This window comes from Notechis scutatus, chromosome 1 (assembly GCF_049901735.1).
Source record: "Notechis scutatus isolate UNSWTSFEM ecotype Mainland chromosome 1, rNotScu1.2, whole genome shotgun sequence".
NCBI lineage: Eukaryota > Metazoa > Chordata > Lepidosauria > Squamata > Elapidae > Notechis > Notechis scutatus.
Window position 1 is genome coordinate 100,445,347 of NC_142009.1, and position 22,342 is coordinate 100,467,688.

Here is a 22,342-nt window from a genome sequence, read left to right on the forward strand (position 1 = left end):
ATTGTGTCCCATAGATGACATTATGAGTCAGTATTATATGAGAATCAGGCTGTTTAATTCTTATTATCTGATTACAAATATCTTCATACTTTATATTAATTTATAATATTTTTATATACTATTTCTAATATATATAATACATCTAAAATTAGAATTCATAAATATATGCTTTATACTTTCCTAGTGAATGATGGCTTCAGGTAGCAATACTTTTTAATTTGAGGTAAAATTTTAAAATAAAAGAATATTATGGACAGCAATATAATAGGATGCTTATATTGTATATTTTAAAAAATATGGTCATTTATCTTTATTTCTTAATGGCATCCTAACTTTCATGTCACTTTATTTGTTTCTTCATCCAGTTTTTTTTTTTTTAAAGGAACGTGTGTTGTCCGTTTTTGGAAATAGCTACTTTTCTTCAAGGGGAAATTAAAGTTTGCTTTTTCAATCTAACATATTGCAGGAAATTTGTGAAGAACATAAATATCAAGAAAACATTTAAACTTGACTCACAGGTTAGGAAAAGTATAATAATAAAATAGTAATAACAATGATAAATCTGAATTGTCTGCTGTCAAAATTAGGAGCTCTGGTTTTCTAATATGGTATTGATGCTGTGTTTGCCATACTGTAAATTTCCCCACTTTTATCTCACTTCATTAGTTTTGAGTGTAAAAAGAAACTGGAGGAAACTGAGGTAATTGTATTATCTTCTAAAGTATACCTTTGCCTACCTGCTCTTTTTAGCAGAAGCCTGTATTTCAGCCAACTAATTCCAGATTTCATTTCACTTCCATAATTTTCTAGGATCATTTTTAATTGTTTGGGTCTTCAATCTGTCAGACCTTTTTCCTGTCTAATATTGTCTATGTTGCCTTTCAGTCACATCACAAACTAGCACTGAAGCTGATTGTTTTATCTATAGTTAGTTGAAACCAAATTGTTTTAAAGTTTGAAATGATAAATCACAAGTTAAAAATATAATTCAGTTATATAACAAATAATTTAGATTTTTTTATCTCACTTTTTTAAATAAATAACTCAACCCAGCAAACATAGCTAATACTCCTTCCTCCTATTTTCCCTACAACAACAACCCTGTTGGGCTGAGATAGTGATCAATCACCCAGCCAGTTTTCATGCATAAAGTTTTCATGCCTCGCAGTCTCTTGGTCTCTTGCCTGGTGCCTCAACAACTAGACCAATGATAAAATATTATTAAGGGGAAAGAATATCAGTGAGTGAGAGTCATATGTTTCAGTTTTTATTTGTTTTATCTTTTAACAATAGCCCCTGAATTTAAAGCATTTCTTATACAACTGTGTACTGTCATACTATATGACAAAAGATGGGAATCTGAACCTTTGCAAGCTTAGTGTTTGAAATATGTATTGTCTAGAGTTCTCCTATTACCAGCCCAATTGCCATTAACCCTTGCCCTTGCTGGAATTATTAAATATGATCATTACTGTAAATTAATTTTAGTGGATGACTGTTTTGATTAGCAATTCAGAATTGCTACTTTTCCTCTTACTTTAGAACTACAGTCTGAAATGTCAAGGTTGAAAATTAAATGTCAGACTCTTTTCTGTCAGGCCTTCCATAAAATGACCTTTGTACATGTTCTTCATTTTTAGCAACCCAATGAGCAAACAAAACAAATAAGTTTCAATACCACAGAAAATCAGATGCTGTACCATATTCTAGCTAACTCAAAGCTTATCCTTGTGTAATTGGAGGAATATATTTGCCTGAGCGTGCCATGTGAAATAGTACCAGATCACTTATTGTACCTAGTAGTAAATGTTAGATTATTTTCTATTATTTACTATTAATTTCAATATCTCTGTCACTTTCTGGCTTTATGTTAGGAACAAATGTTAGCAAAATAAGTGTTTCCAAATTTGCCAGTTTTTAATTTTATAAAGAAACATTTTTGGAGCAAAATTACCACAGCCCCATTGGAGAAGTGCCAACATTAATCACAGAATCATAGCATTGGAAAGAGCCTTTTAAGTATTGAGACCAAGCTCAGTTCAGAAATCCAGATTAAGACATCTCTGACAGATGTCTCTCCAGCCTTTGCTGGAACACATCCAGCGGCAGGGAGATCACTTTCAAACAACTATCCACTCTTACTGTTAAGTAACTTCTCTATCACCCCTATTTGTGGGACACAGAACGATGATCTCAAGTTAACAAGCGGGTAGATTCCAGTTGTATGTTACATAACATTTCCTAATAGTATTACTCACCGGTTGATTGAGTTAACTGACCTGAATTGATTGATGTAGCTAATTCTTTCTTCTTTATCCAACAAACCCTGCCAAAATATAAACTGGGCAGTAAACATTGCTGCAATACTTAATAAGCAGATAATCAGACTGAAGTTAGTTACCTATTCTTAGTTCTTTGTGTGTGTAAAAAATTAAAAAGATAACTGAGTTAGTAAAGGAAATGAAAACCTAAAGTTTACACAATGCTGGACCGAAAATGCTTTGTATGTTATCTATTTACCATTAGGACATCCCACCTTTCAAGATGACTAATAATTAAATGCAATAGAAATAATTGTAATTGAACAAGTGTCAGTACAGTGTACTAAAAAGGCAACTCCTCAGCCATTTTTTTTCAAAGCACTAGCTTTTCAATACTTGGTTTCTCATGGAAGGCAGGCACTCTCCTGCAGGACATTGTGGATAAGAGCGATGTGAAAACACAGCCAGCTAACTTAGTCATGAAGTCTAGCAGCAACAAATCTTACGTAATAATATAGAGAGAAGACACTGGGATTGCTTGGGGAGGAGCTGAAAGGGCCTCCTCCAGATAACGCTTTGAAATATAGTTGCCTCTAGATATATCTGCTTACATGTTTTCTAGGGAGAACAGGACACTCTGAACCAAATTAAGAAAGAATACAGGGGAGTGGAAGGAGAGGAAACCATAGAACATTTATGTCATTGCTCTCCCCAGCTGTGCTCTAATGAAAAAAAAATCACTATTCTTTTATTGGTGTGTGGTTAACTTAGAATTTAGAATTGGGAGAAAATCTTAGTGTGAAGTGCTCATTTTCAGAGTCCCACTACCCATACTTTGAGATAAGTATGTTGAGTTTAAGAGAAGGATGAAAGTGGACACAGAGTATAACATTATAGAAAAATACAGTGGAAAATAGTGTTCTTGCTTTCTTCTTAATTCCTAGAAATAGAGGAACCCGCCTTATACTAGTATTCCAAGTTGCAGCTCAGCCTACTTTATTTGGCTTTAGCTCTTCAAAATAATTGCTCCCAAATGTAATCATTTTATCCATGAAACTGCCGAGCTCCTGGTTTTTTTCTTTTGCTAAATACTGGCATATGCAACCAGTATATGCTATGCAGCTACTAAATGTAATAAAATAACATGAAATCATTGTATTGTCTGATTCCACAATACATTTGGTTTTTTTAAATAATTTTAAATGAAGAGTGCATTCAACAAATAAAACTAACACAACTGCATACCACAGAAATACATTTAAAGAATTAAACATTTGAAAAAGCGCAGATAAAAAATTACTTCTATCTTCAGCTTTAGCAAGCAGCAACAACATTAACAATGTATCACTGTTAAAATACAACCACACATTCATTCTCTATAAGTCCATCTCTAGGTCTTCATCTCTCCATATTAGTCAAAATCCAGTGAAAGTAAGAACATAAGTATTACAAACTATATTTATTACACCCAATTTGAATCCTCTCATTTATATATTGAATCCTCCCATTATATCTCGATTTCCATTGAAATAAATCCCCCCTTTCGTCTCTTCAGTCTAATCCCAGTAAAAAAAAGAAAAAAAGTAAGATTACAAAAAAATAACCATCATCATTCAGGCCCAATCAAAGAAACTAATAAACATCATCAGAAATAGCAACCTATTATTTGTATACAAAAACTAAAAAGATAGTTTTACATATTAAATCCTTTAACATTCAATTTGAATCATTCCTTTTATATTTATGTCCATTTCTATTTAAACAAATCCTCTCTTTCTCTTCTAACAATCCCAATCAAAAAAAATTGAACCTCATCAAAAACAGCAAACCATTATTTTAACCATGATAAAATAAATCAATTTTCCTTTTTTTCCCCTTATTCCCAGCAATCTTTAAAGTTCAAAAAGAAATTTCTAACTTATGCTTTCTCATACAAGTAATCCTTGATTTACAACTATTTGGTCATGTGATCAGAATCTGAGTGCTTGGCAATTTGTTTGCACATATATACCAAGTGCTCCACAATCATGATCACTGCTTGTAATTTTCTCTGTTGACTTCCTTGGAAATCAAACATTGGCTGGCTGAGTGAAAGAAAGGACTGCCTGCCAGAGAGATTCAGCTCTACAAAGAGCTGAAATCCTTTGGTAGGCAGTCCTTTTGCTCTATTCTCTTAACAACCTTAGACAACCTTAAACTTAACTTGCAACTGGGAGTGCAAGGATTGTGATAATTGAGCAAAGGAGTCACATGACATGACTGTCTGAAATACATTTGTGTTCTCAAGATCTCTCCTTGATCCGCAGAGAATGTTTGGCAGTATGGATCCAGTATCTAGCCGCCTTCGACCATAATGCCTCCTGCTAAACCATGGAATATCAGTTCAACATTTATCACTAGATGCTTCTCCCAGATTCCATAATACATTTTGGTGGTATTCTAAAGTTGTACTTGCACAATAAACCTGAATGAGCCTCAAACAAAGGATGAAAGATATCTATTATTCTAGTTACTCTTGCTCTTCATAGGTTGTACTAAATTGCATTTGATTGAAATCAATGTCTCCCATAGTTGATAATGCAGAAGAGTTGTTAGCTGTTCCTTGTGATTTTAAGAATTGCTTCACTTTCCTTTATTATTACATAGAAAAAAGCAATAACCTCTTCTGCTGGAGAAGTTTTAGTTTGGGTTCCTCTACACGGTAGGTATCTAGATTTAAGTACATACCTGACCCTTTTCTGTGCCTTCCTGCAAAATTGTCACTTCTACTACCATATTATCTTCTGTGTGTCATTAAAAAGGCTGCACTCTAAGCCCACTGAGCATGCTTACTCTCACATGGGTTTCAGGAGAGATCTCTTAATATGGTTTAAATATCTTACTCAAACAATTTTTTAGGATTTCTTTAATTGAAATGTTTGTAAATATTTATTGAGAAGTCAATATCCTTTGCATTCAACAGCTCAAGACAGCATGAATGACCCTCCCTCACATTTTTAGTAATATCCTATATTATTTAGATCTTAATAATATAAATATTATGTATGTTTATTTAATAGTAAGTCTTACAGAATGAAATGGAATTCATTACCTAGTAAGTATGATCTGGATCCAGCCTGAGGAGAAGGACTGGAAATACTTAAAATTAAGACATTAAATATTAATATGCTCATATATCATGCCAGCTGTTTGCATACATATATGCTTCCTAGCAGTAGGCATCTGGGGAAAAATTTTTGTTGATATTGGTTCCTTTCCAGTTATTCAATTTATCTTGTGTAACGTTCAATCATTGTAATGAACAATTAGCTAGTATAATTAAATTTCTATTTTCAGGACTATGAGTTTCTAATGTCTGAAAACCATTCAGTGTAAAAAGTACAGTACTCTACTGAACCTTTTGCACATAATATTGCTCTGCATAAGTTTTCTCTTGTCATTTTACCATTAGAAAGCCTATAATTCTTTATCCACATATGGCGGTGTAATGTAAGAAATGTCTTTCATGATAAGCACTTCTGGTCTTTCCATATGTTTAGTATCCTCCCAAATGATGTCAGCTTACTAACTTGCTTTGTCCTGCTAATCTTTCTTCGCTGTGTTCAGTTGTGCTTTCTTCTACGTTATGTCTCTTCCCTCTATCCTTTCAAATTTGATTCCAGTGCATTAGGACCATGCAAATTTTCTACTTACTATGGGGTGTTTTGTTGTTGTTGTTGTTCTTTTGGAGGGGGGGTTACAGGCAGTTGTGCATTCAACAGGTATTGTGAATTAGGAATAATAAAAGATTGTCACTTACACAGCATCTGTTTGAAAAGCTGAAGTCAGGGCCCAAAGATACGTGATTTCTGCTCAGCATGACACTGTTAAAGTCAGAGGACATTAAGTTTTTTTGCAGACTATCACTGCTTTTAGAAATGATTAAGGAATGGTCAGTAAATTGAATTGTTTACTGGAGCCATAAGCTGGAGTTTGTATTTATTTCCATTAAACTACTTAAAATCAAGGAACATTTCCTTCTGACAGTTTAGATAGATTCTAAGATTAATTGGTAAATCAAATAATTTTATTCTATATGAGCCATGCTCATTTTAAATAGAGTTTTGTCAGATTGCAAATACGTTTCTTACAAAATTTTGTTGTTTTTTTTAAATTTGTTTGAACTATGATGTAAGATGTTTTGAAGACCAGAAGTAATCAGAATCTACCTTCCCAACATATCTTGTTTAAAAAGCATTGCATATTTGTGAATAAAATAAATAACTGCATGATGATACTTTCCCCAGTTTTCACAACAAATTGTTATAAACTATTTTACTGAGTACAGTATAGGAAAACAAATTTGATGTGAAGCAACTCTGGGCTAATACCCAGAATAAACATTAGATCAATAAAATGCTTATGGATTAATCGGAAGGAGTTACTTCTCTGTAAATATGTAAAAGATTTAAACAGAACATAAAAATAAAAAATGCATGATATACAGAATAGCCTACATTTGTTTTTACATGAATAGTAATATTCTTTTTGCTCAGTATATGCTGATTTCAATATTTACTTCCTGCTTCATTTAATATTTATTTATTTTTATTTGTCAATTGCTTACAAGATAATAGATATAAGTAAAAACATAGTTATGAATACATAGATACATATAAGAAAAATTATATATATAATAAAAAAATATAATATATATATATAAAAAAAACAATAGGACAGGGACGGTAGGCACATTGGTGCGCTTATGCACGCCCCCTACAGACCTCTTAGGAAAGGGGTGAGGTCAATAGTAGACAGTCTAAGGTTAAAGTTTTTGGGGTTTGGGGAAAAAACCACAGTCAGATAGAGTATTCCAGACATTGACCACTCTGTTGCTGAAGTCGTATTTCCTGCAATCAAGTTTGGTGCGATTAACCTTGAATTTGTATCTATTGCTTGCTCTAATGTTGTTATGGTTGAAGCTGAAGTATTCATTGACAGGTAGGACATTGCAATTTTATATACTAAATTATATACTTACTTAAATTATATACTATACTTAGATCGGACTGAAGGCGACATAGTTCTAGGTTTTCTAGGTCTAGAATTTCGAGTCTGGTGGCATAAGGTATTCTGCAACTAGTAGTGGAGTGGAGAACTCTTCTTGTGAAATATTTCTGGACTTTTTCAACTGTGTTAATATCAGATACGTAATATAAGTTCCAGACTGATGAGCTGTATTCGAGTATTGGTCTAGTAAATGTTTTGTATGCTCTAGTTATGCTCTAGTGTAATATTACTAGAGAAAAAGCTACATAAGATTAGGTTAACAACTCTTAATGCCTTTTTGGCTATGTAATTACAATGGGCTCTAGCACTTAGGTCATTTGAGATGAGTACTCCAAGATCTTTGACAGAGTTTGGATCATCAACAAGGTCTTGACTATTCAGCCTGTATTTTATTTTCTGATTTTTTTTGCCAGTATGTAGGACAGAGCATTTATTTGTTGAGATTTGAATTTTCCATTTGTTTGACCATTCTGATACATGGTCAAGATTTTTTTAAAGGGTAACAGTATTGTCTGTGGTGTTGAATAGCTTTACATCATCAACGAAGAGAACGCAGTTGCTCTTGATATGATCACAGAGGTCATTTATATAGAATATGAAAAGAGTTGCTCCTAGAACATTGCCTTGGGGGACACCACTGCCTTGGGGAACACCAAGGTACAGAATTTGATAGGACGCTCCCAATTTTGACCATTTGTTGTCTGTTTGACAGGAATGCTTCTATCCAGTTATGCAGGTGTCCAGAGATACCATAAGATTTTAGTTTTAGGAGTAGTTTGTCGTGTACCACTGAATCAAAGGCTTTACAGAAGTCTATGTTGATTGCGTCTATTGCTTTGCCCTGATCGAGTTGTGTAGTCCATATGTTTTTGCAGTGTAAGAGTTGCAGATTACATGATAGTTTTTTTCCTAAACCAAATTGTTTATTAGAGAGTGGGTTGTTTGTCTCTAAGTGGACGATGATGGATTAGTTAATAATTGATTCCATGACTTTACAGGTGACGCAGCGTAAGGAGATTGGTCTGTAATTTTCAACTAGGCTGGGGTCTCCCTTTTTGAAAATGGGGGTGACCGTGGCTTGTGACCATAGTTTTGGCAAGGAGCTGGTCCTGAAAGGTTTTTCAAAGTTTATGCTTAGAGGTTCAGCTATGGCAGTGGGTAGCTTTTTGAAGAAGTAGGCACATATACCGTCTGGTCCAATAGATAGGGATGGTTTTAGATTGCGCAGTGCTTTTTCAACAATGTCTTCTGTAAAATTGATATGTATTAGATCATTGTAGTTGTCTGTGGTTTGACTAGGAAATACTGGACATGATCCATTGCTGTTTATAAATACTGAGCCACAGAATGTGTTAAAGAGGTTGGCTTTAAAAGTGTCGTTGTTGCAGTCTTTACCATTAGGTCCTTTCAGGGGTGGGATGGACCTTGAGTCTTTTAAAATTGTAGAAAGCGCGGGTAGAATTGGTGCGTAGAAGGTTTTCTTCTTGTTTAATGTGATAATTGGTGCATTCAGTTTTTATCTGGTGGCATAATTTGTGTGTGTGTGTGTGTGTGTGTGTATATATGTGTGTGTGTGTGTGTGTGTGTGTGTGTGTATGTATATATATATATATATATATATATATATATATATATATATATATAATATTATAATATTATAATATAATATAATATAATTAATATAACATTGCTCAACTAACAACAGAACTGCTTTCTCATAAATATTAGTCATACTTTCTAGTTGAAGAGAGGGCATAATGGCTTAATGGTTAAAGATGCTGAGTTTTCGGTTGACAATCCAGATTTGAGACCTCAGTGCTATGCAACGGGGTGAGCTCTCATTAATGCCCAGCTCCTGCCCACCTAGCAGTTTGAAAGTATGCAAATGTGAATAGACAAATAAATATCACTTCAGTGGGAAGGTTACCTGCACCTCGGCGTATAGTCATGCTGGCTACATGACCATGGAAATGTCTTTGAACAATGCTGACTCCCCCAGCTAAAAAATGGAGATGAAAATGGCCCCCTAGAGCTGGACATGAATGGACAGAGGAAACTTTAACCTTTACCTTTTCCACTTGAATCCTTGACAACTGATTCAGTTTTTCCCTGATTCAAATTTAAGGAATTATGGAGAAATTGAAGTATTTATGCACATAACAGGTCTGGAATAGTATAGTAGTATTATTTTTGAGCTATTGGTGTAAGATAGTTTCATAATGTTATTGTTGACAGGGGTAGTCCAATTAACTTGGATAATACTTTCAGAGAAATAATACTCATCATGTCTAGGCATTTTAATGTACCTGTATTGCCAGAAAGATATTTTAGATATATTTCATCAATCACTGAATGAAATCAACCACATCAACCATTGAGAGCCTTTAATAGTTTAATGTGGTAATAGAATCTATTAATCAAAATTAACTTTTCTTCCTGGAACTGATGGATAAACAACTAGAAAAGAGTCACAGAACTTTGCTTTTAATATATGAGATTATTGAATGCATCAGCATGGAAAAATTAGCAATACTTGGAGATAATAGAACTTGCAAAATGTCTGTGGAGATTCTCAGTTATCCAGATCATAGTTGTCTCAATGATGCTTTTTCAAATGGTTTTTTCCTTTTTTTTTTTTTAAAGCACCTTTGAGACAACTTGCTGAATGTTTAAACTGATGTTTGGTTAAGGAAAAGATAATAGCTACATTTATTGATAACTGGAAACCCAAAGTGGACTTTTTGTGGGGGGAAAATGAACCTATAATTTATGGTTTTGATATCAAATAGGATAGATTATAGAAAGAAGGGAGTTAAATATAACTATAATTATTGCTACTATGAAGAAGATCAGAAGCTTCATTTTATTTTTCCTTATATATTTTTTCTTATCTGCACTTTTTTTTTCTCTTTCTGTTTTTTTCATTCTATTTCAGTTTTTGTTAATTCTCATTGTTGCTAAAATATCAATTGTACAATAGACTAGATTGTACAAAGGACTAGAACAGTTAACTAATAGTCTAGAAATTTAAACATGAATATTGCTATAACTTCTCTCTTCATAAATATGGAAGAATAAAAAAAACTTATCAATAAAGTTGCTGACTCTTTTTCAGGTAATATTCAAGGAGCAACTATCGTTGATGCCTTAGATACTCTGTATATCATGGAAATGAAAGAAGAATTCAAAGAAGCCAAAGAGTGGGTAGAAAAAAACCTTAATTTTAATGTGGTGAGTATTAACCTGTAATGTTGCTTCTGTATACACAGTTTGCTGATGTGACTGGAAGAATGTTCTTCTCCCTCGAGCCGCTCGGAGCATCCAGACTGTGGGATGTGCTTCTGAGTCCTCTTCTTTCAGGCTGAGCTTTAGGCAGGAAACTCTCCGCCCCTCCCACGTGGCATCGCGCAGCCTCTCCCCAGTCTTTTGCTCAGCCTCGAAGAATCAGGCTGCGTTTCAAAGAGCTCCTTGGCTGTTTCATTGAATCCTCCGTCCTAATAAGGTTTGCTTCCTTCCTCCTCCTGCGCAAAGGGTCAGGACTCAAGGAAATTTTTCCCTGTCCTCAGGCGGTTGCGGGCTCGCAGCGCCTTCAGCGACGCCCCCCACCCTTATCAGATCGTGTCGCTGCCTGCGCGTTGCCTGTGGCACGCGCTCCTCCGCTGGATTCCCCCACCCTAAACGCCAACCGGGAGGGCTCGCCCCTAGGGCTTTAGGAGCGCCGAGCTGACCGGCCAAGCCTTCCTGTTCTTTCCGTCCCGAAGGCGCCCAGGCAGTTCAGCTCGCGGACGCCATTTTGGCTCCACCTCGTGGCCGGGCGCTGAAAGTTTCTTTTTATTTAATATTCAGCTGCGGTGAATTAAATCTCCAGGCCTAGGGTTAAAGCCTAGCTGCCCATCGAACTGCCTGGCTAGTCTTGGTTAGTGCTTGTTGGCCTCCCGCAGCCCTTTTCGGGCGAAGTTGCAGCCTCCCCCTCCGGTTTTTTCTTCTGTTGTCTGGAGGCTGGCTGCCAGAGGCCTCCTATTCAACTCTAGGCCTCAGGCGTTATTCGACTGATTCGGCACTGAGAGATATACATCCAAGGAAATAACTATAATAGAATTTATATTTGATCCAAATACAAAAGGAATAATAACAAAAAGAAATAATTTTTTTGGTACAGCAATTTTTCTCTTAAGATATTGGATATATCGGAGTACCTGTATATTCAGCTGATATAAAGAATATAAAAAGCACTACAGAAAGGATCAAAACAGGATTACATAGCTAAATATATATATATATATATTTCTGTTATCTCTGTACAAGTAAAATTCCAAAAGGGGAGCGGGCCAGCCTCATCCTCACCCGGCCTTATCCAGGCCTGATCTGGGCGAGCCAACCGCCCTTATTAATCTCTATTGTTCAATATGGCAGACGACAATTCCTCTAAACGTCCTTCATTGAAGGCCAAGGCAAAGTCCCACTATTTGCGCAAGAAGCAGGACAAGGAACCTAAGGGCTCTAGAAAGGACAAGGAACCTTCCAAGGCCTCTCAACGTGACGCCTTAAGGCGCCACAAGGCGTTAGAAAAAGAGTTCGACAGGCGTTCAAGGGAGTCCCGCTCTGAACCGTCTCTACCTCCTCCTCCACCCCTACCTCTATTCAACCTCTCCCCCAGGCCTTTCTTCCCTACCTAGGCGCAGTTCGCCCCAGGGTCTCCCGACCCCGGTCCCTACGATGAGTCTGACACCGAAGCCACTTTTACACCCACGGCTGCTGGTCTGCGCCAGGACGAACCTTCTACATCTGAGGTGCCACACTCACATCAGGGCTTGGATGGAATCAGCCATCCGCCAGAGTGTTATAGAGGAACTACAGCACATGTCCAGATCAGGCTTCTCTCCTCGAGTCTCCGAGCATGACTCCTTGTCTATCAGATCCCTTCCACAACCGGTCCCCCGGTTGCTCAGGTACTCTCTCAGAGGGACAGCCCTCCTCCGGTTGGGGCCCAGGTTGAGGAGGAAGGGGACTTTAGGGATTCGAGGAGGAGGATTCCCAGATGGGATCCTCCCGCTACAGTGAACCTCCCTTAGAGACTGACATCATGGAGGAGATGTCCGAGGGGCGAGGGCACTTCGACTGACCAACCCTCCTTTGGGGGCTCTTCAAACCACACATGTTCAAGTCCCTCCTTCTTAAGGCCAAGAATGTCTCGGGCCTTCTTTCCCAGGCCCCTGCTGACCTCCCCCATCCCAGAGGGCCCAGAAGATTCCATTTTCACCCAACCAGTGGTTGAAGCTGAGGTCATCCCTTCCCCCCCATATTCGTAGATCTGGTAGCGAAGCAACTATCCTCCACAGGGACCCCTCCCACACCCTCTAGCCAAGACAAGAGGTTCTTTAATCTCGATTCGGCACTGTCCAGCCTCCTGAACATTCCAGAGGTCGATGACCCTATTGTGGGTCTAGCTTCCTCCTCTACACCTAGTGAGGCCCTAGAGGCCTTGAAACCTGAGGATAAGCGGGTGGAGCTGGCCCTGCGCAGGGCCCACCTATCCGACGCCTGGGCCATTAAGTCAGCTACCGCCGCCTCTTTTTCACTAGGTCCTCTATCCGCTGGCTACGTCAGCTCAGGGAACACGTCCCTGCTTCCAACCTGAGGCGCACCAGGACATTGCGAAGCTAGTGGCTGCAGCCGAGTTCTCGGCTGACGCCACTTACCAGTCGGTGAAATTCTCTTCCAGGGCCATCACGTCCCCGTCACGGCTCGTCGCCTGCTATGGCTCAAACACTGGCAGGCGGACGTAAAGAATAAGGTCAAGCTGGCCACTGCCCCTATTACAGGAGACAAACTGTTTGGCCCGGCCCTCGAACCCCTGCTGGTCGAGGGTCGCAGCAAGAGGAAGTACTTGCCTTCCCTTCTTCGAAGATCGGAGACCAGGGCTCTCAGCCCTTTCGGAGGAGCTTTCCCGCCTTTCTACCAACCCCCTTCCCGCCCAGATTCCCCGACCCCCTTCCTTCCGATCCCAGGATCGCACGGACTCAGGCGACAGGACCAGGCGAGGGGTGGTTATAAGAGACCCTTTCGGGCACGGGAGGAAGGCCCTACCGCAGAAGGTGAGCCTCCTTCTCCCTCCCCATTGGTGGCCGCTCCGCCACCGCCGCCCAATGGGACAAATCCACTTCCGATGCATGGGTTAGAGACACAATAAGGTTTGGTCTCGCCCTCGAGTTCAAATCCACTCCCCTGATCGTTTCTTCCCATCCCCTCCTCAGGGGATCCCACCAAACGTGCATTAATGGATGCAGCCATCCATCACCTGCTTGATATTCAGGCCATTCAACCTGTCCCTCCGGCTCAGAGAGGAAAGGGATTTTACTCCCATCTCTTTGTCGTGCCCAAACATTCTGGGGGCTGGAGAGCCATCCTAGACCTGAAACGGCTCAACCGTCACCTTATCCAGCGCAAATTCAAAATGCACACCTTGCAATCCATTCTCCTAGGCACCAGGTGGGGAGACTGGCTGTCCTCCATAGATCTCTCTGAGGCATACCTTCATATTCCTATCAGGCCCTCTCATCACAAATTCCTTAGGTTCTGTTATAATGGCCTTCACTATCAATACGTGGCCCTACCCTTTGGGCTGGCCTCGGCCCCAGGACCTTCACCAAGGTCCTGGCGGCCCTGGCGGCCCACCTCAGGAGCATTCCTGTCCGCCTCCACTGCTACTTGGCGATATCCTTATCCTGTCCCGTCCAAGTCCCAGGCAGTCAGGGATACCAGGGTCACCCTTCCGCCCCTACGGGCACACGGGTTTCTAGTCAATTGGCAAAAGAGCCAACTTACCCCTTCCACCCGAATCAACCACCTGGGTGCCATAATTGATTCGGTCTCAGAGAGAGTTTTCTCTCCCCAGAGAGGTTTCTTAGCATTCAAACCTGGTCAAACAAATTAGACGTTCTAGGAGGGTGGCCTTGCTTGACCTCTCTAGATTGTTGGGAAAAATGGTGTCATGCATCTCTATTATTCCCTGGGCCCGCTTACACAGCAGGCCCCTCCAGTGGTTCCTGCTCCCGCTCCAAAGATCCGGAAGAAGCAACTCGAAGATCAGAGTCAATGTCCCTCCAAAGGTCCTCACGTCTCTTCTCTGGTGGACCAATCCCGCCATCAACAGAGGCCACCTCTTTGCGGAGCCTCAAAGACTCACCGTCACTACCGACGCAAGTCTATCCGGTTGGGGCGCTCATCTCAACTCACTCGGGCGCAAGGCAAATGGTCGCCGACCGAACAAAGATGCAGCATCAACTGGCTAGAGCTCCATGCCGTCCATCTGGCTCTGCGCTGCTTCCCCAGATCCGCAGTCGCCATGTTCTCGTTCTCACAGACAACGTCACGGCCAAGGCCCATATCAACAGGCAAGGGGGCACCCAGTCAATTCAACTGATGAGGGAAGCCGAGCGCCTTTGCCGCTGGGCAGAGGCCAACCTCCTATCACTAAAAGCCGAACACATCTCCGGGATAGACAATACCCAGGCGGACTGGCTGAGCAGGGCCACGGTGGACCAAGCAGAATGGCGACTTCATCCATCCCTGTTCGAGGAAGCGTCCAGGATATTCGGCCTTCCAGTGGTGGATCTGTTCGCTTCCCCATCCAACACACAACTTCCACGGTTTTCTCCCGGTATCCGTCTCACGGGCGGAGAACCACAATGCTCTGCGCTGCCCATGGCCCCCAGGGCTCCTATATGCCTTCCCTCCGCTCCCGCTAGTGCCCAGAGTCATTCAGAAACTCATTCAGGAGAGGGCAGACCTTCTCCTGGTGGCTCCCTATTGGCCCAGGCGACCGTGGTTTGCGGACCTCCGCAACCTATCGGTAGCGCCCCATGGCGGATCCCCGGACAGGGTCTCCCTCTCTCAGGGGCCCCTTCTACATCCGGAGCCTCAATGGCTACAGTTAGCCGTCTGGAAGTTGAGCGGATCCGTCTGACTAGCGAGAACCTATCAAGCCATGTCATCGACACTATTTTGCCGCCAGGCGACCCTCCACTACACGCAATTTATGATGCCACTTGGAAGGGTTCTGCAAGTGGTGTAGTGGGTCCCAGGTTGACCCTCTCTCTCCCTCCGTGGCTCAGATTCTGGAATTTCTTCAGGAAGGCCTTCGCAAGGGCTTGCACCTAACACCCTGAGACGACAAGTCTCTGCCCTCTCAACAGTGGTCTCCTGTGATAACTACGGCTCCCTTTCCCATCACCCCGGGTTAGATCCTTCCTTAGGGGTGCCACCAACCTGTGCCCTCCCACTGTTCACAGGTTTCCCACATGGGACCTCAACAAGGTCCTAGTTTCTCTTACTCGTTCTCCGTTTGAGCCTTTGAGGGAGTCATCTCTTCAGTTCCTCACCTTTAAGGTAGTTTTTCTAGTAGCCATCACTTCTGCTCGTCGAGTGTCGGAATTAGCAGCTCTGTCAGTCAGGAGCGATCTATGTGTGTTCCATGCAGACCGGGTCGCCCTGCGGCCTGACCCCACTTTCCTACCCAAAGTTAACTCGCCCTTCCATAGATCTCAGGAACTGGTTCTACCAAATTTTTGCCCTAGACCCTCCGGGAACAGGGAGGTTCTTTGGCACACCCTAGATGTTAGACGGGCCTTGCGTATATATATTAAGCGCACTCAGTCCTTACGAAGGTCGGAATCTCTTTTTCCTGTCCTTTCAACCCAAGACACTAGGGCTCAAGGTTTCTCCTTCCACTATCAGCCGCTGGATCAGGGCAACCATCGCCAGGTGTTACCTTTCCCATTCTCTGCCGGCACCGGTGGAATAACTGCCCATTCCACCAGGAGTGCGGCCACTTGCGGCCTGGGCCACACAAGCCCCATTGCTGACATTTGTAGGGCAGCCACCTGGGCCTCTCCGTCCCCGTTTATCAGGCATTACAAGATCGATACGTATGCCTCAGCTGAGGCCTCCTTTGGCCGGCGGGTCTTACAGAGGGTTGTCAATGATCCGGAGGGGCCTTGGGCCAGACGGAGTCCCACCCATAGGACAGCCAAGCTTTGGTATGTCCCACAGTCTGGATGCTCCGAGCGGCTCGAGGGAGAATGGGGCGTTGGTCCTTACCTGATACGCCCCTTCTAGGCGAGCGCGAGGAGCATCCAGCCCCACCCTAGCATCTCCGTCTGGTGGGGACTCCTGTTTTCAGCCAAGGAGCCAATAGTTGATTAGAAAGGATTAATAACTTCTCTTCTCGTTATCGCAAAAAACTGGGGAGGCTGCGCGATGCCACGTGGGAGGGGCGGAGCGTTTCCTCGTCTAAAGCTCAGCCTGAAAGAAGAGGACTCAGAAGCACATCCCACAGTCTGGATGCTCCTCGCGGCTCGCCTAGAAGGGGCGTATCAGGTAAGGACCAACGCCCCAATTTGCCTACATTATTTATCATTCTTCTCAAAAGGCACAGGCAAATTCTGATAAAACTAATAAAAGGTTAAAAAATTAAATTGATTAAAGTTTAAAAGATTAAATAAGAAACTAAAAAACAAGGTAATAGGCAATGTGGGGGTTTTCTCTAACCCATCAATCACCTCGCACTTAGAGCACCCCTATCAGAATACCAGGCAGCCAACAGAGCCAGGTTTAAGGCTTTTCCAAAAGGCCAGGCGTATGGAAGTTCCAGTGGGAAAATATTCCAGACGGTGGGGGCCACAGCCTTAGCTTCTCTTCTGACTCTGTGGATATTTGTTTATTTAGAAGGTCGATTCCTTTCTGCTGCTTGAAATACAATATATAGATAGGTGATTGGATCATTTTTAAATGAAAAGGTACAAACTGCTTTAATTAGTGCCAGATTATACAGCTACTGTTCTGGAAACAGTATGTGAATGAGAAAGCAGAATATGAAAAATAATTGTGTTGACATGAGACCTGGCAATAAGTATGGTCAGTTCAAAGTTACTAATCTCACATATGTTTTAAAGAATCAGTATTGCCCACATATTTCAGAACACTTAAAATGGAAGAAAATCCTTCTCACAGGAAGGGAAGCAAGTGCTGACTTGCCTGATTTATTTCCTACATGATTTTTATGCAAATATATTTTTGTCATTATTATAAACATAGAATTTATCATTGCCTATTGTAAAATGATCTGAAATGGTATAGGATCTTGGCAGGGGGTTGGACTAGAAGACCTCCAAGGTCCCTTCCAGCTCTTTTCTGATTGATTGATGACGATGATCCATAGTCCTCATACAAAGGGAAGAAAAAAGACCTTCTATGAGGCCCCTCAAAGAAAAAGATATGACTCAAGAAAATAGGCATGTCTCAATCAGAACTATTAAAAAAGAGCTTTGACTTCTATTGCTAAACACCTTTCCGGTCTTAGACCTAACCTGTATGGAACTTTAGCATCTGAAGTCAGCTTGTTTGTTTTCCTGCGCTCTCACATTCCTGCACTACAATAAAATGCACAGCTGCCATAAAGTACTCTAATCTGTTAGGTCTGACCTCCTGCACTTATAATTACTGGCATAGAACAGGTTTAAACTGTCTGCAATTTATCGTGGAGATGTCTTCAAATTATAGTGGATAGTTCACTGGCCATGTCAATTCATTGTACATGGCTGATGTGGGGGGAAAAAACAAATTTCATACTAGGCGTTCCTTAAGAGATCAACAATAAAACTGCATTGTTAACACTGTAATACCCTTATACAAATAATGTGTTGTATGTCTGTATCTGAAGTACTTTATACAGTCTGGTTGCCACAGTTAGAGAAAAAGATATAAGACAACATGCAAAAAAGAGCAATGAAAATCATCAGGGGTTCAAAATCTTCTGTATGAGAAAAACCAAGAATGTCTGGGAATCCTTAGCTTGGGAGGAAAAAACAACAACTGAGCAGGGATAGGGCCATCTAATGAAACTGATTCAAAGAAGTTTAGAATTGGGGGGGAGTTATTCATACAGCATGTAACAAACCTATGGAATTCATTATGGGAAAGTTGGTAATTACCATGTAATTACCTTTACATGGTGATTTAAACAGCTTTAAAAGGGCTTTGGATAAATTCATGGAGAATGGGTCTAGTCAGAGCTATTGTTATTGAAGATACAGTGCTAATTCTCAGCAAATACCTCCAATTACTGGTTCCTGGGAAAGTGATGGAAGGTGAGTGTGTCTACTGCTTGAGAAACAGCCCAGAAGCATCTTGTTAGTTAATGTGAGAAATAAAAACAGAAATAAAGTGAACCTTGACCTGACTAAGAGCTGTTCGTATGTACAGGTCAGAAATAAACCAGCATGCAATATTCAGGCAGTGAGTCTAGAGTTAAAGCTCTTCAAGTTGCAATAAATGCATTTTTTCAAACAAAACAAAATGTGACACTGAGATATAACTTATTGTGAGCAATACATCAAAACCTTTGTTTGGAATAGCTTCCTACAAATCTAAGTGAGGATTTATTTGAGAAGCAGAAGTCGGCAACTCTGAAAACAATTTTCATTAAATGTGGGCTATTCTAAAGCATAGTGGTAATTGTTTTCAAACTCTGATATGAGTAGTAAAAACAGCATAATTTTCAATTAAGTACACATTGATTTCTTAAAATTGCTGTTGGCAGCCCCATGTCTGGTGTTACACGTTATATTTATTTATTATTTTGATTTATATTCTGAGATTCCAACCTAGAGCATTCACAATGCCTAACAACAACAGAAACAGTTAAAACAACAGCCAGTATAATCATTAACCTCAGAACAATCATTCAGCTCAAAAGAATCCTGAGGCACTCAATAATTCAACTGCTATGAGGAAACAGACATATCTAAATAGAAGTGGAAGCACTTTAATACAGTGACCTCCTCATCCTAACTCCAACAGCCTATCCAGAAAAAAAATATTGATGGAATCAAAAGCTGCTGATAAGGTCCAGCAGAACTAATAGGGATGCACTCCCCCTAGATTGGGTTAGATTGGGTCTTTTATGGCACAGGTGATCCCACAGAGAAGGAATGGGCAGTTAATTTTCCCAAAGGATGACTTGAGAAACTGGGACTGTTGTGGAGGGTTGCCCTCTCCCCATCGCTGCCTCTCCCCACCAGACAGGGACAGTCAAAGGCCAGCTGTGGCCCATGGACTGTAAAATGCTCAAGTCTGCTACAGAGCAACCAAAATAATTTCCGTTCCATAACTAGACTTCAATTCACATTGAAAAAGATCTAGAAAATGTGTCTCATTCAAGCGAGCCTGGAGTTGATCAGCCGTTGATAAGGAAGAAAGAAGGAAGAGCATATTAGGCACTAGCATGTTAACCAATTACAGTTGTTTTCATCCTCTGGAACCACATTTGGTTTCTTCAGAAATGGCCTGAGAATTGCCTCTTTTGAAGAAACTTCAGTACTTCTTGCTTTGCTGAGGTATTTATAACTTTTGGTGCTCACCCAACAGCCCCTCCCTATTAAATAAGATAAGAAGGGCAGGGATTGAGTACATGGTGCTATTTCAAACACTTCAAGCTCAGCAATTGAAACTCATGCAATAAAACGGAACAGAGTGGTGCTTTGGACACTTCCTCTTCTGGAGTTACTTTAAGTGCAGACTGTGCTGTATGTTATATTGGAATCAAGAATAGGGAGCTGGCAGTGAACACAATTCTTTTACCACAATTAATATTAAAATTCTATTACTCTAATGTTTTATATCATACTTTTTTGTATACATTGTATGCATAATAATACATATGTAAGGCATCCAGAAAGTATCCATGATATCAATCACTCCGAGACATTTCTCTCTAATTGATTTATTTAGGAACAGATCTGGCATGTCAAAGGCAATTTCCCAAGTGAAATTATTTTCATGCTTTACACAGAATCCACCTTCTCTCCTCCCTTCTCTCCTCCCACTTCTACAGTTCATAAATCACAAGAACCAATTAACTGCCACTGGAATTTCTTAATAAGACATACAGAATAACCTTGAGCTTTTCAACTCCTCCAACTCTCTTAAAAAAATGTGGCAGCTGAATTTTAAAGCTGACAGGCGTCCCCCCTTGAAAACTCCTCCTCCTAAAAGAGAAGAAAACAAAACCAGATACAGGGGTTAACACATTTTCCTTAACCCCCTCTCCACCCTCACGAGGACCCTTCAGTTTATGGGGAAAATCCTCATGGAATTGGTTAACCAATTGATCAGCATGAACATTCCAACTTTTTACCCAACTAGCATCCGAGAGACAGTATCCTTTCCATAAGACCAGATATTGCAATCAGCCACGCCGTAATCTAGAATTGAGAATTTTTTTAATTTCATAATGTGTTTCCCCCTGTACCATTAACAGTTTAGGAGGAGCGATTGGTGGTGGTCTTATCATTGATGTAGTAGCTGGTTTTAGTAAACTACAATGGAATACTGGATGAATTTCCCCCAATATTCAAGGAAGACTTAATTGGACAGTGACCGGATTGATTATCTTTTAAATTGGGAACGGACCCAAGAATTTTGGACCCAGCTTCTTACTGGGCAGTTTCAATCTAAGATACTTGGTCGACAAATATACTTTGTCCCCAACTTTAAAAGGCGGTTGAAGGGATCTATGTTTATCCGCCTGTTTTTTATAATTTTTTTGCAGCTTTGGTCAAAGCTTTTTTTGTATCTTCCCATCCTTTCTTTAATGAGTTCATCCATTCTGTTAGGGACATGGATGAGGGAGGTTGTCTAGGTAACTCTGGCATCGGGACAAAATCCATTCCAGTGTTGATTTGGAATGGAGTTAATCCCCTGCTGCTATGTACTGCATTATTGTAAGCAACCTCTGCAAAAGGCAATAACTCAGCCCAATTTTCTTGTTGATAATTTACATAGCATCTAATGTATTGTTCAATCATGGCATTAGCCCTCTCTGCTGCTCTGTTACAAGAGGATGGAAAGAGGATAACCCTTGAGAGGAACCAATGGATTTCAGAAATTCCCTCCAAAATTTTGCGGTAAATTGTACCTCTCTGTCTGATATTACCCTGTGAGGTACACCATGTAGTCTATAGATAAGTTTCACGAACAGCTTTGCAAGTTTTTTCGCAGATGGAACTCCTTTGCAGGCTATAAAATGGGCCTGTTTAGAGAATAAGTCAATTATAGTCCCAATGATCGTATTCCCTTCACTCTTAGGTAATTCAACAATAAAGTCCATTGTGATCTCTTCCCAAGGTTAGGTTGGTTCAGCAACTTGTTGCAGGAGGCCAGGGGTTTTACCAGTTCTGTGTTTCATTGTGGCACAAATTGAGCAACTTTTTATATAGTCCTCAACATCAGGTTTCATTTTTGGCCACCAGAACTGTCTTCTCAGTAAATGTAGGGTTTTTAGGAATCCGAAGTGGCCTCCCAGCCGGGAGTCATGGCTATGCTTTAGTACCAGTAGTCTTAGGGTTGTGGGTACATAAAGCTTAGTCCCTTTCCAAGCCAGTCCATCATTCATTATCAACTTGGTTTGATGGTCCAGGAACCAAGGGTCGGTCAATAGGGCCGTTTTCAATTCTGTAGTCGGCTTATCTTCCAGGTGTTTGGGGTTGCAGTTGGCTTGGGCTCGAGTAGTCACTTAGCCTGCCAATTGAGCTTCTGAAATTAAGTTTTGTACTATTTCCTCTCAGTGGCTGTCAAACTGAGGTTTTCTGGACAGAGAGTCCACCAGTACGTTTTTCCCTCCAAGGATATATTTAATGTTAAAGTTGAATTGTTTGAAATATTGGGCCCAGTGGACTTGTTTGGGCGATAATCTCCTAAGGGTCTTTAGAGCCTTGAGGTTCTTATGATCAGTCCATACCTCAAAGGCCTCTGGCGCCCCTTCTAGAAAATGCCTCCAAGTCAACAAAGCCCGTCATACGGCGAATGCTTCTTTCTCCCAGACCACCCACCTTCGCTCTGTGTCTGTCAGCTTTTTGGACACATAAGCACAAGACATCAGTCGGCCTTGAGAGTCCTTTTGTAGCAAAAAAACTGCCACCACTACATCACTTGCATCCGTTTGGACAATAAAAGGTTTGGTCGCATCTGGGTGC

The 22,342-nt window shown here is 40.8% G+C and overlaps 1 protein-coding gene across 1 annotated transcript in view; it reads left to right on the forward strand.

Annotated features, from left to right (window-relative positions):
• MAN1A1 (mannosidase alpha class 1A member 1) overlaps positions 1 to 22,342 on the forward strand; it is a 73,162-nt gene that overhangs the window by 24,986 nt on the left and 25,834 nt on the right. Inside the window, exon 3 of the mRNA XM_026666051.2 lies at positions 10,426 to 10,541. Within this exon, the coding sequence (XP_026521836.2) occupies positions 10,426 to 10,541 (116 nt within the window). The remainder of the gene's footprint in view (positions 1 to 10,425; positions 10,542 to 22,342) is intronic.